At 45.5% G+C, this 17,054-nt stretch overlaps 2 protein-coding genes across 3 annotated transcripts in view; one reads left to right on the forward strand and one right to left on the reverse strand.

The window, feature by feature from the left end:
• Positions 1-1,842: 1,842 nt before the first annotated feature.
• On the reverse strand, positions 1,843-12,228 carry LOC135397239 (uncharacterized). 2 transcript variants are annotated; one of them, XM_064628674.1, is made up of 11 exons: positions 12,140-12,228; positions 11,128-11,214; positions 10,488-10,520; positions 8,719-8,810; positions 8,023-8,214; positions 6,835-7,001; positions 4,953-5,165; positions 4,526-4,650; positions 3,314-3,443; positions 2,621-2,905; positions 1,843-2,082 (listed from the first exon to the last, which is right to left on the reverse strand). In XM_064628674.1, the coding sequence occupies exons 4-11, from the start codon at positions 8,744-8,746 to the stop codon at positions 1,915-1,917; spliced, it is 1,308 nt and encodes a 435-aa protein (XP_064484744.1). In that variant the 5' UTR covers positions 8,747-8,810; positions 10,488-10,520; positions 11,128-11,214; positions 12,140-12,228; the 3' UTR covers positions 1,843-1,914. The 2 variants fall into 2 exon arrangements, with proteins under 2 accessions (XP_064484744.1, XP_064484745.1); XM_064628675.1 differs by lacking the exon at positions 12,140-12,228 and adding an exon at positions 11,600-12,115.
• LOC135397238 (uncharacterized) overlaps positions 8,717-17,054 on the forward strand; it is a 48,862-nt gene continuing 40,524 nt past the window's right edge. The window contains exon 1 of the mRNA XM_064628672.1: positions 8,717-8,795. The gene's annotated coding sequence lies outside the window, so the exon portion shown is untranslated. The remainder of the gene's footprint in view (positions 8,796-17,054) is intronic.

Genomic DNA, 17,054 nt, shown 5'->3' on the forward strand with positions numbered 1-17,054 from the left:
TGAGAGCAGATTTTGCCTCGCGCTGGGTGGGCCTAGTGCCACACCACATGCAATAGAAAGCATTTGTGCTCGCACCAATGATGTCTGGGCCACTGCCTGAGAAATAAAAGCAAGCCTCGAGTGTGTTTGCATGTAACTGTCCCTACTGGAAAGAAGTGATATCCAGGCACGTTACATATAGGATTGGACACGTACCCTCTGTGTCTGTCTCTGCGCCATGGATGTATCGCACGATTTGATGATGACGATTTCATGGTAAGAAAAAGAAAGGAAGGAGTTTTCAGCAGCGGATGTTAGTGGTCTTTGCTGGCGCTGACGAAACGTTCGGCATCTTTGGCCTTGCCGCTGAATGTCTCCGCACTTTCCGTGATAGTCTGCAGGTTTGTTTGTAAAATGTTGATTATGTGTTTGCAGAAAGGCTATTAATTGCAGGAAGTGAACTCCGAGGCAAGGAAGGGACGTACATGGGACAACAATATTTCTTGTCAGTTCCTTGTCTCTAAGCTCCTTTCCATCATGTACAACTACCTAACTTGCATCTTATCTCTCCTTCAAACTTAATAACTTTGGTCTCTCAATGCTGCATTGACTTGGGCCGTGCATGAGGGCAGGAGGCGCCGGATATGCAAAACCAGCATTCATGGAGAGATCAGTTCACTAAGTCGAGCTCCTTCAAAACGGTCGGACTTCCTGGAAACCAACTAGGAGTTGCCAAGCGTTTTTGCCCTTTATGAACGGATCGTTCCGAGGTCAACAGAAACCTTCAAAGGGATTATTCAGTGGCCTTATGAATGACGCCTGAAAGGACAAAACGTTTTCCCGAATGAAAACGTTTTCCCGAATGAAAACGAAATCCGAACAACAAACTAGTCGCACAAGGGGCAACCAAGAGTTCCTGACCCCAATTGATGAATAAGGTGTTTGCTGTCACCCGCAGGTTAATAAACGGAGGTTAAAATTACTGGTGGAGACCAGTCCAGCGCGAATGTGCTTACATCTCTTCGTTCCAAGATCGACACAGCAGTAGGCATGGTCCAGAGCAAAATTAAACAATTTAGTATTGCATAATAGTGTGAAAGCTCTAACGTCATTTCTTTGTGTGACTGTTGCATAGGAAGACATGGTCGAAAGCAAAATTATGCAATATATTGCATTATAAACACTATCCCAACTCCGAAATGCTGTTCCATTTGCTCGACACTACTCACTTAACGGAATTACGAATCTCTCGACTTATGAACGATTTTTTGGGGACCCGAGGGTGTTCATAAATCGACGGTTGACTGTATATGCTTCAAACACTGACCGGTCACGACGCCTGTCGCCCTGTGAGTCTGGTGTATGGATCTCACGAGAATAGACGACTGCCAGCAAACAGGCGGGGAATCACCGCAGCAGTAGCAGCTCTAGCTCACACCGTTCTACCAAACAGCATCATTCAGTTTTTCAAAGCATAGCCCCCTCTCCTCATGATCAATGGGCTCACGCGATGAAGAGGGACGTTCAAGGACGCTTACGAGGCGCTTAGTAGAGGCCCACGCCATACATACTGAATACCTGCTTAATACCTCCACAGACGCACTACTGTAGTAGATCGTGTTCAGTCAACACAGCGGCTGCTCGTGCGACTGATGACTCTGCCTCTCTCCATACTGGTCAGGTTTTGTGGTTACTTACCGTCCCCCATACTTTATGCTGCAATGCGTTCACATTCTTCTTCCTCCTGGAGCGCATTGTAACACAGTAGTGAATCAGGCTTAAGGGTCTGCAGTCTGGACACCAAGGAACCTAAAAGAGCTGACCGCCATAGGTGAAAGTGGGACAGGACGATACGGCAACCACTTTTATTACTCTAGCGGTGAGCCATTCAAATATCATTAACGCATTTTCGCTTGCAGCTCCAAGTGCAGCCTTTCAGGGATAATCTCGACGCAAGGTGCGGAGGAAGTTACTCGCTTCTGTAACTCTCCACAGTGTCTCCCGGCGTTCCCAATGTATACATTCAGCGGTGTCCATATTGATGTCCGCTAGCAGAACGCCGAACTTCGAACTCTTTTGCACTTCTTTCCTAGCCATATCGTACTGAAAAAGAGGGATGCCGTCGCTCTTTAGAAGCCCAGGACTGCACAAGAACAGATCTGTACGTGAAGAGAATTCATGCACAAAAAACAGCATTTGAACAGGAAACCCAAAGGCTTCGAGGTCGGAAACTGGGGGCGCGCAATGAAGGTCCAATTATATTCATAAACGAAACTGCAGCTGCCGCTTTCCACCTTTGCATTTGCGGCTTGATGACCCCCCCCCTCCTCTTACTGTACAACACTATTCCTGCTTGGGAAAAACAAAAATATTGAACACTGGCAACGAGGCTATTTGAGGAACCGGAAGCCCCGCTTGTGGCGGTAGTACATCGTTTGTTAGTGAGGTAATAGTGGAAGCTAAATCCGCGCAGCTTGCCTCGCTGTAAAACGCAGAACGATTCCGAGGGCATTGCTAAAACGATTCACCACTGCCGTATGCGCGACTTCTGGTTCCTTCAACAGACTAGTTCCCAGTGCTGAATTTGAGCATGACAAGACAGCGCTTGTGTCTACAGACAGTTGCTTTGTAAACCACTTACTAATACGTTGATGCAAGGTTGGTTACTAAACGTGTAGGCGAATTTCTTTCCGATTATGAAGTCTATATTTATACAGTCATCGTCCTGGAGGAAAGTGGAGTAAGCAGATGGACCGCATATGCTGTTTAAGTCTCCGTAGTTGCGAGAGGCACAGGCTTGTTTCGCAGCTGCCGATGAAGTCGTCGCTTCCGTTGGAAGCTCATAGATGTTGACGCGCATCGAGAAGGAAATACCAAAGGACAGGTTTGTGTTGGGTGCAGCGGAAAGCATCTGGGCGGCCCTTTGCTGCAAATATTGGTATTGTGACAAGACGCAGATATACAAAGCATAGTTCAATAGAGATAATTGCGAAGCAATTATCTCTACACTATAAGCATCGTCCCACTAATAGACCCCAAGATAGCACCATGCCTAAGCACGCAATATTTAATTTAATTTCTTCTCAGTGATGTATTTGCTCCTGGACGACATCCAGTGTTGTCAGAGCCCGTGCTGCTTGTACATATGCCCAGCTCTGAAGCGTAATGTTGGGAATTTGGCGATGCAGGCGTGTATTATGCCTTGTGAATGGCATTATTTCTTGGCAAAAATGCTCTATCTCTCATGAATCATGGTAATGTCCTGCTAGCTCCTCAGCGCTCCTTCACCCCGTTTCACAGACGCGCACAGACTTTCATCATATACATCGCTTACTACTGAAGAATAGGTGCCGTTCTCGGTAGGAGTTTGCGACCACGAGCTAGTCGGGTAGATGAAGCAGTCGCTCGCATTCACTGCGGGTGCCGGAGTGATGCGAGTCTGAAGAATGAGAACGTTCAGGTGTCTGCAAAGAGATACATCCACTCGCACGACGATCCACACCAGAGCACACGGGAATCAGAACTGAATCCGAACGGAGCGTCATTCGTATAGCAAAAGCACACAGTGAAGCATTCGAACTACGGTAGCTCAAGGCAGCCGACTCAGCGATTTGGTTGGTTCAGCGAACCACACTAATCTGTTAGATTTTCCGCACTTCCACTTCGCACTGAGTAACGGGTCATGTCTAGAAGGACAGCTGGTAAATTTTTTTGTACGACCAACTGTTTGTGGAGAAACGGAGTGCAGAAAGGGTGTGTGTGTGTATTATAACAGTCACGTTGTAACCGCTATGTCCATTTTCCGCCATATCTGCCGAAAGCTTCCAAAGATCTGGGCGGTATTGTGGGGTGTAGTAAATCGCGTCCTCCTACATATCAACCAATGCGATATCACTTTGGACTCCGTTGTTGATGCTGTCCACTGTTCGGTGGCGCAAGTCCTCATTCTGCTACATCGCTAATCTGTTCCACATTTTGTAAAATTGAATTGTACGCTTTTGAAAGTAATATTTTAATAGAGTATATATTTTCATAAAACATGGATACACTGGATATTTTCAGACGTATAGTACATCTACAATCATACAATACATCTTTTCATATAGGTTGCTCATACAAAGTTGCAACGTCATGTTTAAGCATGATGGGGCAATAAAATTTGACATTTTTGTTCAGCCGTCCAATTACGAGTACCAATCTGTACACTCTCTGGTGTACAGGTTGGTACAAAAGTATACGGAACACGCGAACGGCGTACTTTTTCTTTGGTGCGACACTCTAGCGGCCGCCAAAAGTGGGTGAGTTTCGGAGGGGTGGAAGGGTACGCTGCCTGAAATACACAGAAGTAGCGGCAGCTTCCACTTCCCAGGAGCATTCAAGCGACACCGGAACAACCACTCTGTGTCCCTTGCAGCGTACCCTTCCATCCCTTTGAAACAGTGAACTCACCCGCTTTTGGTAGCCGCTAGGGTGTCGCACTGAAGAAAAAGTACGTCGCTCGCGTGCTCCGTAAACTTTTGTTTAACAACCTGTACAATCTGCTTACTTGATAGCGGTTGCATACTGCATGAGTGAAGCGCTCTGCGCTGTCGATCCCGCCGACAGGTGCAGTCCAATGAAGAATGCACCCCGAGCACCCCTTTGGGGTGCGCCCATCGAGGAGAGTATTTTCTGAAAAATGTAAGCTGATAATCAGTCGTATGTGGAGAGATTTTTCTTGTTTTCTATAGGTCCTGCACTATGGGTATTCCCAAGATTTGTCCATGTGTGCGTGTGTGGGAGTGGGCAAGGTACTTTCATCAAGGGGGCAAAGCGCGCAACCACAGACACTTTGTCACGTACTTTCTCCTACATTTCCTTTTTCTCATGCATATCCAAAGCAAAGCTGTGTTATGGATCAGGTTGTTTGCGATGGTCAGACGTTTTGGGAAATGCTTTTTCTTCCCGCTGTTTCTGCTACAGGATTTACTTACATCAAACAAGCCTTCGAACGCAGATCTGCTACTAGAAAGTAGGGACGCGGTTCCGAAGCAGTTGAGAACGCCGAACAGTCTGAATCCTTTTGTGAAGAGATTTTTCAATGCACTCAGGGCGACAGTCTGCGAGATGGCAGCAGTCAACTGGTCGACATCACTTCCCGGAAACGAAATTCCAAGTTCCGGCTTCGGACTTCCTGTCCACGTCATCTGGAAGACGTATTTTTGTGCAAGGCACGAACAATGACGACATTTATTCTCTTTCTACTCTCGTCTGCTCGTCTTTGCTCTGGTCAGCCAACTTAAACTTTCCAGGTTTCCCTTTAGCCTTTAATTCCCATTACATATTCTCTATATACTATTCGCGCATACCTTTTTCGTACACTTCGTCACAGAGCTTACTCTTCCGGGGGTTCTGTTTTCTAAGTTTTCTAAAATTTGTTTAGAAATAGCGACACATGTCTGTTTAATAGGTAGTTGTAATAAGCGTACCACAGACTATTCCTTTAAACTGACCAAAAACTGTTGCAATTTATTGCACGTACTGCAACTATGGATAAGGTGCATAGGATTTCACTTCAGCGACTGTTTCTGAAAGGTGTCTGTTCATGTTGTGTGTCGTTGAAGGTACAACCACATGTCACCTTTTTCTCGACCGACTGGTTCGCACAGCCAGGGCACTGTCTGTGATAGCAGTAGTACTATGGCGTTGTTACTATGGCGTTGTCACGTTTCTGAATACGCAGGTTTCCATCCATTGACTACATGTATTTATTGGACATAGTGGCCTTTTGTGAGTGACCGCCAAAGTATAAAGTATATGCTATTTGCATTGTTGTTATCCCAGATACAAACAGTGAAAAATATATTTCGTTTGTTTGAGTTATTTGGTTCCATAATACAAATGGCGGAAGTCGAAGTAACTACAGAGCAAAAGAGCAGCACACTTGCAAAAGAGTGTATATACAGATGCTGACAGGAAATGACACGTTTACAATGTTTTTATCTACTGTATCTACGTGCATGCATATATACATATATACACACATACATAGTGTCTAACAACCTGGAAATCTGAGAATTGTCATGGAATTTGATACGAGTGAAAGGCTGTGGCTTGTCAGAGAAGTTGCTAAGACGTAGCTGATCTCAGGAAAAATTGTGCACTGCCGAGTAACAGCTTGCCGGTACGACAAGCGCAAAGGCAGAAAAAAAGGGCAGCCTCACTGTAAGCGATCTTTAATCAGAAAAACAAAAACAAAAATAAACAAGGGCCATAAATGAGGCACAGTAAGGGTTGGCCCTACTGCAGAAATAAAGAAGAATGGGAAGTGGAACGATGTATTTGTATTCTGTTTGAATTCGATGAATGATCTGTATCAAAACATAGGAGCAGGCACCGAGTTCGTTTTAGTTGGGTAAGGGAATTTCGAGGCTACAGTTTCTAATTTTGCAGTTTCTAATTTTACAGTTTCAGACGTATTGACGGCAGGGGATGCACGGCAGGAACCGCGGTATGCATGCTGTGTCGTCGTTTACATCCTACGTGGCATGAACATTACTTCCGTAAATGTGCCGAGGATATAAGCGAAGGTCTTATTCATTTGACAGATGGTGATGAGAGAGGCATTGCTAGCTGGAGATGCAATGACAGTACAGTGAAACAGCGAATCCGTGGAATACACCCCTGAAATTGCGTCTTCTGTAGACAATTCACAAGGGTCATTAACAAAATATTCTTCCGAGTTATTGCGCGAGACCACAAAGATGTGTGCTATAGGACAAGACAAAAATACTGTTTGGGTAGGTCGCACTTGCGACGGTAGTAGACCAGAAAAGTTTGCCTCGCAGACCTGGAATTGCAGAAACCGAAACTCACGCTGTTGAACGCCATCCAGGCATGCTGATCCTCAGACCCAATTAATCCACTTGCCGTTGGAATGACGCTGTCGAAGATGAAGTAATCACAGTTCGCAGACTTGTAACTGTCGTCATACTTGAACATCTCTCCCACGGTACACATAATGAAGTAATGCGGAATGGTACCTGCAAAAGGACAAAACATTTGTAACCTTCCTCCATTTGTTACCGAATTAAGACCTGCTATTTTCTTGGGATCACTACATCTTCGCTAGGCCTAACGTTAGCGACGAAACATATCATTTTCGCGTAAATAATGGCGAAGCGAAATTTGAAGCTGAATATAAGTAAGCCCTGCTTCGCCGTTCCAAGGAACACTTTCATGATTTTGGTGACATGGCGGCCCCCATAGAAAACGGCAACAAATGAAATGCACGGAAAACATTGATTGACAGGTCGAGCCTCACATTTGGCTTCCGCCTAACGGCCAGAGTCCCCTTTTAATACGTGGCTCCGCAGTGAACGTGCGCGAAGCGCCATCAAGCGTGTAATCGGTACTAGTACTATACTACTCAAGCGCATTGGATCCTTTACTCCCATTGCAGGGGCGCCTTGTACTCTGCACGGTCCTTGAAGAAATGACCAACTCTAGTAACACGCGGTGATTTGTATGCGACGGACTCGAGCAATGCGTGTCGTTTGCTGGCAGAAGAAAAACAATATCGGTCTACACAACTACAGCGTGGCTCCCCAATTAGACAAAATCAGCTGCATGGGGGCGCTACCCATCTCAAGATTCAAGGAACCACTTGCGCTCGGGGAAGGAACCGCTACAACCTTTCCTACTGAGCGTTGTTTGCCATATCCTGTCCTGTACCTAGCCAGCTGCATGAGCACGACACCTGAGTCAACCACGCGGAGATCACAATCCTCGGAAACTGTCGCCACCAAAGTGAACGACAGGCACTTCAGCGCTTCTATATCATTGGGCAGGCAGTACAGGCGAAGAAGCCAGAGGCAAGTTTATTGGATGATTTGCTAAATGGCCTCTGGGCTGGGTGGGTCATGCCATACCACCTAGTTTCAGTGTGCACCCCAGGTGCTAATGCAAGAGCCCACCAGAGAGAAAGAAAAGAGCTGAACGTGCCATAGATGGGCTCCTTCTAAGCACCCAGAGAGCTAGAACACGCTCTGCTATGCTGCTTACCAGTCGTGGTCGGTGTGGCTGTTGTGGTTGTTGTGCTTGTTGTGGTTCTTGTAGTCGTTGTCGTTATTCGCGCTTTCGTCGATGTCTTGGTGGGTATAGGAGGTGGGGTGGTTTTAGGGCGCGGCATCAGCGGTCGTGGTGCGTAACCTTCATACTTATCCTTCTCTTCAGCTTCGTCTGAGGTTTCTCCAGCTAGAAAATGAAGCAAAAAGTTTCGGGCTAATGCGTAGCTAATGCGGATAATGCGTTCCTGTTAATGCATAGGAAACACTGGTATTCGACGTCGGTTATCTTCATCACTTGTTGTTTTACAGATTTTCGTTTACGTAAAAAGCGCTATTAGGACAGCAAGACCCAGAAGCGAGGCTTTCTCCACGGAAATCACACGAGCCAAGCGACAACCAAGGTGTCGGGAGGACAACCTTCCCCCGCCCGCCCCCACACATGGGGGTTGACTTGTCGTAGCACTTTCTTGTTGGGTTTCGGTTAATTTCATTATAGAAATCTGGCAATGGATATTCGTTGCTCGATCTCATATATCTCACTGTTACAACCTTTCCTCGTGCAATAGGAACTGTTCTCATTCACATGTTTGCACCTATAGGCACTTTTTTGATTGGCTACCATACAGGACATGGCTATGGAACAGGATATGGATATGGTCAACACTAACAGAATAACAGGATAATCGCTTACTGTCTGAGCCAGCGAGAATGATCGTCATGATAATCAAGCCACTGGCGAGAAGGAGGCATCCTACGGCAGCGGCAATAGTAATTATTTTCTTCCTAAAATGAAATGTTTTTGAATGTAAATACAGAGTGACGGCATTTTCAAGTCTGACACACGCAATATAATTGGCAATCATTGTTCAATTTGGCGTGCAGAAAACTTTGTTGAAACATTTATGTGCAGTTTCTGCAATAGTTATTCATCTGCACAAAACTGTTCCACTCTCTTAGAAAAAAAAGTAAGATAAGGCGTAACAAGCTACATGGCTGAAAAGGGAGTGCAACACCCTCCTGCCCCAATGGCATTTGTCATGCATTTTTCAAGCCGTACAGCTCCACAAGGAATTGCTCAATTTGCATAAAATAAGTCTTGAATGTAAGATCTCAATGGGTTCTAGTACTAGTAATTGGTGCCAGAAATTTATCATTTATTTTGAGAATTTGTCTGCAGACGTCAGAAATTACGTTTCGCACTTCCTTCAATTTTGTGAATAAGTTTGATAATAATAAATCACCCTTTGAGGGCCCCTACGCTTCGAGGGCCCTTTGTGTAGTTTTGGCAATGCATTTTGCAATTCTTATCTATAGTTGCTTATTTACTTTTCATTGCTCATTTAGAGGCGTCTGAGAAAATGGAATGCAAAAGTAGTCATTACTCGATGAAGGTAGTGGCATTTTTAATGTATTAATAAGCATGAAAAGTACTCTAATGTATCACTTTCAGAGACTAGTGAGTAATGATGATGCATTACAAAATAAAGTCCAAGCACAGTTGAGTTTTTTTTCAATATTCCATCCCCTCATTGTGTCTGGTGGAGGTTCATTCGACGAGAAGCTATCTGTTTACAGTGGTTTATCCAGAACCAGACAAGGAGGCATACGCACGTGTTTCGAACACAGGAAGGAAGGGCGGTGTCGCGAAATATTTGTGGGTAAAGAATGGAAAAATCACTGCATGTATATGTCAACGCGCCTTCAACCTGGCCTACAAGGTACCCAGAAAAGCATGAAATATTGAAATACTCACTTTCTCTCTAAACGTAAGAGAAAAAGAAGCGTTAGTTCAAGTTCATGCAGAGCCACTTGTACACTCCTCATGCAGCTACAAGGACACGGGGCATGCGTTCACTACCCCGGACGCTTGAAGCGCTGGCGTGTCATCACGTCAACGTCCCAAGCCCATCTTTTGGCACTCACAAATGCGTCCATTTGCAGAGGTGTTGCTCCCCCAATGGATGTGGCCTAAATCGCTTAGCCACGCCTTTCAACACTACATTCACCAAGGTGATATTTCCTTTAGCTTGCAGAGTAGAACATTCACCAACCTTTAGAGCATTACAAGATGTCCCCACATTGCTATCGAGACCAGTTTCGCAGTAGTATCGTATCATGAAGAGTGTCATAACAGAAGCATCACACAGATGGTGGCTAATTCACTGTGAAAGCGATCATATGGCAGTCGTTCACCATCAATATCACAGAAGCATAAAGGTTTTTTGGGTACAGGTTTTGAAGCAAACGTTCTACGATGGGCTTTCAAGGTGGTTGATAGGTTTGGTGTGATAGACATTATGCCATAACGTGACGAATGAATTTCTAGTGAAGTGCCAGCCTGTGGCTATGACATGTGGCATGCTGATATTTTGCAAGCTGTCGTCTTGTCTAAGTTGACAGCAGCGATAGCAATCCCTCATTTTATTCTGGATTAGAATTAATGAGTGAACTAGCACGTACCTTCGTCGTCTCCTCCTCCTGCGCCGGCGCCATCTGTCAGTAAGAAAATAGAGGTGAACTCACATTAACACTATCCACACCATAGTGCCGCTCGCGAGACCCCCGATCATGATCCCGGATCATCACGAATCATCACCATGCTTGCAAGTGCTATGTGACAAACGTTCTGAGCATAGACACTTGTTGCGCACCTAAAAAATAATGACATTCTGTCTAGACATTGCGAACATTTTCCAAGTGCTGCAGTTTGTTTCAGCCTCGGCTAAAGGCTAGGTGCCAGAAATGCCGTCAGTGAGCATTAGGAGATTCTACCTCTAGATTCTACTTCTATTCTCCAGATTCTCTAGAGACCTTACAGTTTCGGGGTCTCCAACAGTACAGCTGTGGCGTCTGCCTTCTGGCAACAGTGTGCGTCTCCGCTCTCCTTCTCACGTTGGAAAACTGCTGTGTTGACGATACAAATTGGAGATGCAGTGCTGCCAGACGCTTAAAGTCATGATACTTCCGCATTACATAGAGGCACAGTATTTTAGTAGAATACTGTGCGAGACACGCAGGGTGCAATGACACAAATTCAGTAGGACTCTTGAGAGTAAACTTACTTCATGGTTCATGAAATGGCTAGGGTGCAGTAACTTACCATCTCCGGACACCTCACGCACCTCTGGCACTTCGGACGCTTCGGGTTCCTCTGGCTCCTCGGATACCATGGGTGACATCACAGACTCTGCAGGAGGAAATTAGCGACACCTTTCTCGAACCCTTAACGCCACACGCACCAAGCCTTAAAGGAGCACTTTTGTGGTAAATTCTAACGTACAATGCAATCCTTCGTTGTGGTATGTGTGGTGTGTCTCGACCGGTGAGGCCGGTAATGTAAGAGTAGTGCAAGCGACTCATAATTGTGGGCACGAACGTCATCAGGTATCACGTGTCGCAGCAAAGGAAATGATATTTCATATGGTCCGCGTTGGCGAAGAAATAGTGCGGCGAGTTTTCTGACAAAGTCTGCACGAATGGGAAATCAAAGTAAGCGTGTCGTAGAGAAACAGAAATCTGCTACAGAACCTTCTAGATAAACCTTTTAGGTAGAGGTGATAGCCCGCGCTTACCGCGACATTATCATCAAGGACACACGTAGTTCTATGTCTGGTCCCAACAGCTGTGACGTGGACTACCACTGCAGTGCTCGGACTTTCCTACAAGAATTTTACTGCAAGTACTCCACTATTTTTCCATTGGAGCAATGGCATTCCGCTACTGCAACATTAAGCGCAACAGAACGAAATCAGTCAGCATTGGTTGAAATTGTAGTCGCCTATTGCTATCGCTTAGCCGTATTGCCCCACACTTCCACATCATGATCTGTCTTGCTCCAACCATGTTCTTCACAGGTGGCGTGAGAAAAACGGCGCCGGCCAACAAGGCGTTAGGTGATTTGCTGAACTTTGTAAAAAAGTTCAATAACAAAAATGCTAGAAATATAATTCCAACACCATCTTGGCTATCGTTTAAAATGCTGGAAGTACAAATTCAATTGGGCGAGTTAGTAGACATTTTATCTCTACGGGTGCCTCTCATAAGGTCCTACGATCACATGCCACACACAGCAAACCAAATGCAAGGGCTCAAATAACAGGTCAGAAACTCACATGACCATTGTTGTTCCAAAATGACAGGAGGAATGCTTCTTCTTCTTCTTCCTCGTCCATTGGCCTTGATCCCCAAAGGGAGATTCGCCAGTGATCCTTCTTCTTCTTCTTCTTCTTCTTCTGCCAATGAGATAATGGCCATGAGCCACTTCTTTGTTCTTGCAGACACCACCTTCTTTCTCGTCGTCCCGAAATCGGAGATTAGCCAGTGCTCGTGACATCTAAAAGCACTAGTTCTAAGTATCGGAAAAGACACACTTGTGCTCTTTCGAAAAAGCTAAAAACAGAGTGATTGATATACATATAAAATACAGAATGCAGCACACTGCGCTACCTCCCATTATGTGTCGCCCCGAAAGATAGTACTGACGGTAACGATACAGTGCTTCCCAGCAGGGTTAGAGGGGTCTGGTGGAGTGGTCTGACAAAGTGGTCATTAAAGGGACACTGGAGCAAGAAGTACTGTACAGTTTCGACAGTGTGCACACTGTCGGGTTGGGTGTACTCCTGCGCGGAGATATTGGAGGTATTTTAAAGGTAGAGCTAGGCAGGCTTCTAACGTCTGTTAACGCATGTTATTTTCATCAAATCAAAATGCGATGTTAAAGTATCTGTACTAAATGGTAGCTTAATATCTACACCTCTCAGTCAATTACTAATTTCCCATAATACACACAATTTAACCTAGCAGCACTGAACTATAGATGGGCCCAACGCGGCCATACGTTTGCAGTAGTAGAGATCTAGCACAAGACATAACCACTTTTTCTAATCTTGTGCACGCTAGTAGTAGAGATCTAGCACAAGACATAACCACTTTTTCTAATCTTGTGCAAGCTAGTAGTAGAGATCTAGCACCAGACATAGCCACTTTTTCTAATCTTGTGTAAGCTAGTAGTAGAGATCTAGCACAAGACATAACCGCTTTTTCTAATCTTGTGCAAGCTAGTAGTAGAGATCTAGCACCAGACATAACCACTTTTTCTAATCTTGTGCAAGCTAGTAGTAGAGATCTAGCACAAGACATAACCACTTTTTCTAATCTTGTGCAAGCTAGTTGTATCCAGTTCAAGCAAACTCCATACCATTAGCTGGTTCCAGCTACGTCATAGACCTGCCCCTTCACGCTGTTTGGTCTATGGTGCGCCAGCCGTGCATATTTGTCTTTGTTCACCACCCACTGATCACCACTGCCTTGTCCTTGTTCCCCTAGAAGTCAGCCCAGGATGAACATTCTGCCCACATTCTCTTTCACGTGCACCACCTTATAGTGTAGCTACTATCCTTGTGGTGCTACTTACCACTACTTATTCAGGCACTAGTTACTCAGCACTACTTAATCTGCAGTATGACAGATTGGTTTATTCCACGCAATGGCTGCGCCTACTTGACCGCTGACCTTCACACCAATCGCATGCATTTTCTGGCATCTCTTTCTGCTGATTGGCTACACTGACCCAAGATGTCAGAGACCACCCCGACCACATATTGGTCTATTCCACTCATTGGTCTAGAATTTCAGTATGTGTTCTTATTAATCTGGGGTGCTTGGCTACTTCTCACAATTGGTGGAAGACCTCATAGGCTGGCTCCTAATATGTAAACTATATCTGTGGGTGCTTTTGACCCAGCAGTTCAGGGCATTACCTGTTTCACTTCAAGAAAACGCCAGCACTACTGCGTAGTACTCCAGTAGAGCACAAGCGATTTCCTCGGCTAGGTCTAGGTCAGCTAAGTATAGACAGGTTTAGATGATAGACTGAGGATAGGTTCGAGCAAAGGGTCGCTGAAGAATGCGACCCTGCAAGTGACAATGCCCTTTTCTTAGGAACATAGACTTTACTATACTGCTGAAAGGTATCCACTTCTCAGTAACATTTTTGTGGCATAACCTATGAATGGGTTGCCCGCTGCACTAACTGAGCATGCTCACAACGATATTTCTTCCTCGCAGACCATTAAGTTTGTGGCAGTAGTCCATTACAGAGACAGTGATGACTTGCAAAGGCTCATAGACTCCACGCAGTACACGTTTATATGCTGTGAAAAAGTAGCGCTCTTGAAAAGTGCACGCAAGGAGCAAGATGCCAGGAAAATAACGTTCAGCGTCACCTACGAGCCGCGTATAGGAACATGCCGTTTAGTAGGTGCACCAGATAGAGTAGACGCCACCAAGATGCCGAAAGTAAATGCCTTCTGTGACGAGTCAGCCACCTGACCTACTGTTATACTACTAGGTCATGGTCAGCCAACTGCCGCAGCAAGACATTGCCAGCACAGCAGCTGACCACAGCTTGTCTCCACTGGCCCCCTGCCGATGGTGTCCTCATGCAGAATCATGTAAGGTTCTCCCTATCGCTCTTATCAGTACAGCCTACCTGACTGACATTTTTTGAACGGTTGATTTGATTGGCACATCGTGGGACCAAGTTGTCATCATGGGCGTCTGCAGGATTGTTTCTTGGATGAGGGCAGTGCAAGAAACAAGTGAAGATGGAGAGGGCGTTTGGAATGAGGAGGAAGAAAATCAATTGTAGTTTAATGTAGGTCATCTTCAACAGCCCTAAGTGTTACAGACCATAACACTGTACAAGCGATATTTACAATAAGCTCTGGACTGTCTTTCAGACAAAGCCACATTTTATGGATCCATCTTTGAACTGGTAGTCTGAAACGCATACTGCAATTAATGCTTTGCATCAAACGAAGTTGACCAGCGATTGGACGAGGTATAGGCAATGACAGATGGTGGTCTTGCAAACATTTTCTTGTTGGCTGTGACGATGACACTGCACACAGAATGAGTTACACTATGGCACACATGCAAGACATTGACAAATGAGGCATGAGGTGACAAGAAGAGCTAGAAGCATTTTTTTTTTTCAGAAATGCTGCCCTGATTCCTCCTGTGTTAAGACCCCAGCGCAGTGCAGGCCACGAGTGCGAAGTCATTTCCGGTACAGTTTTCTTTCTTTTCCGCTTTGTGCTTCTTGTGCATTCTCTTTTTTTTTTAGCATTCGAAACCGTAATACTGTAGAGTCCAAAAGGCAGCACAGATGTATTGTGGCCCTATTTTCTTCGTTCTCAGAGTCTGTATTTGCACGTGAAGTCAAACCGCAACTTCGGAACTGGGGGATGGGGCAATGTAGGTCTGAAACCAGAGACTCGAAACATGACATGAGATCTTCCGTGACAGTACGATGGTCGCGGTAAAAGGAACAGCTGAGGATTCCATCCGCAAACAGTCGAGCCAAGAATGACACACCGGGTGTAGCCCGTGAATGTCGGAATGAATGAAGTAACATAGCCACATACAGGGTGTCCCAGAAAACGTGTAATTGAATTATAATGAAAAAACTACACCACCTAGAGTCATGCTGTCCATGGCATTTGTTCTTACTGGGTTTTTGCCACCTCCTCATGTGAATGTCGTGTAACGTAAGTTTAATTATGTAAATTTTTGCGAGCTTAAGTCGGAAATTTGCCTAGTAAAGGTCACTTTTTTACCCCACCAATGTGAAGAGCGTTTCCAATTTAGTCAAATTAATGATAATTGACAGGGATATTCAGGAGCTATCCCATCGAAAAAAATGGCCGAACATCATGCTCTACGGAGGTCGCACAGAATAGCGCACGATGAATTTTTCAGCGCAATCTTTGTCAGCCGGACGAAAGGAGTTTGGAAACCCAGCCCTCCCCGACATCGCAGAAAGAGATGAAACAGGCACGGCTTATCACGTCCGACTTTCGCTGGGATAATGCTCTCCCTCTCCCAATTTTAGGAACTCTTACTTTTTCTACTATCACTCTGTGGGCTGGCTTCGGAACCTCCTTTCGTCGCACTGAGAGCGATTGCGCTCAAAAAGTCATCGCGCGCTATGGTCCGGTGCTCCAAAGAGCATGATATTCGGCTATTTTTTTCGATGGGATAGCTCGTGAATATCACTGCGAATTATCATGAATTTGAGTGAATTCGGCACGCTTTTCATATTGGTGGGGTAAAAAAGGGACCTTTACTTGAAATTTCAGTTCAGTTCGCAAATATTTACATAATTAAACTTGGAGTACATGACATTCACATTAGAAGGTAGGCAAAAGACTAATAAGAACAAATGCTGTTGACCGCATGATTCTAGGTGGCGTAGTTTTTTTATTATATTTCAATGACACGCGTTCTGGGACACCCTGTATGTAGCACCAGGGCCAGATGATCACAACACGGTCGCAGCACTTCTGCCTGTAACGTGCACAATAATATGGAACAGTGGCTGTTATGTGCAGACCTTGGAGGGTAGGCCAACGGCGCCCTTTGCCAATCATTACTGCTAGATTTTAGTGACGCTGGGTGTTTGCAGCAGAGTTCGCTTGCGTGCGTTCGCTTGTCTGCACCGCAATTGAAAGCGGGACAAGATGATACCACTGTGTGCGTCGCATAATCTCTTCCTCCATCGCTGACAATTTGCGTTTCGTCATATCTCTACTGATACGGCAGGCATACGACGTTCGTCATCGTCCAAACCACGCACCCAGGTGGTCCTGCCGGGTGTGCGCTCCCGGTCGTCCACAATTGGTTGAGAGAACTGGACGACGATGACGTAAGCCAGCTTCGAAGCGGATGTATCCAGCGGTCATGGCTCGCTATTTTTGTATGGTAACTGTGCCCCTGGTGGACTGAATACTGTTAAAAGTCGGTGTGTATGATAGGGAGAGATCACGCGAGCCGTTTACGGCAAAGTACTCGAAATTCGCGAGAGTCGTTTCATGGTCCGTGGTGCATTCACTTCTCAATGACACTCATCAGCGCTAAGCCTCACAGAACCGCCACGATTACATAGCAGTGGATGTCATCGTCCATTATACAGTGAGAGAGAGATGACTTTGCGAAGGTATAAGGCTGTGAAGGGAAGGCTGTGCG

Source organism: Ornithodoros turicata, chromosome 6 (assembly GCF_037126465.1).
Source record: "Ornithodoros turicata isolate Travis chromosome 6, ASM3712646v1, whole genome shotgun sequence".
NCBI lineage: Eukaryota > Metazoa > Arthropoda > Arachnida > Ixodida > Argasidae > Ornithodoros > Ornithodoros turicata.

Bases quoted from the DNA above. Each gene is read 5' to 3' on its own strand.
- LOC135397239 (XM_064628674.1), bottom strand. From the start codon at position 8,746: ATGACGATCATTCTCGCTGGCTCAGACA. The intron at 3,444-4,525 runs GTAAGCAGATTG...ATCTCTTTGCAG, and splicing joins CAGTATGCAACCGCTATCAA to ACACCTGAACGTTCTCATTC. The intron at 2,083-2,620 runs GTAAGTGGTTTA...CCTCTTTTTCAG, and splicing joins AACCTTGCATCAACGTATTA to TACGATATGGCTAGGAAAGA.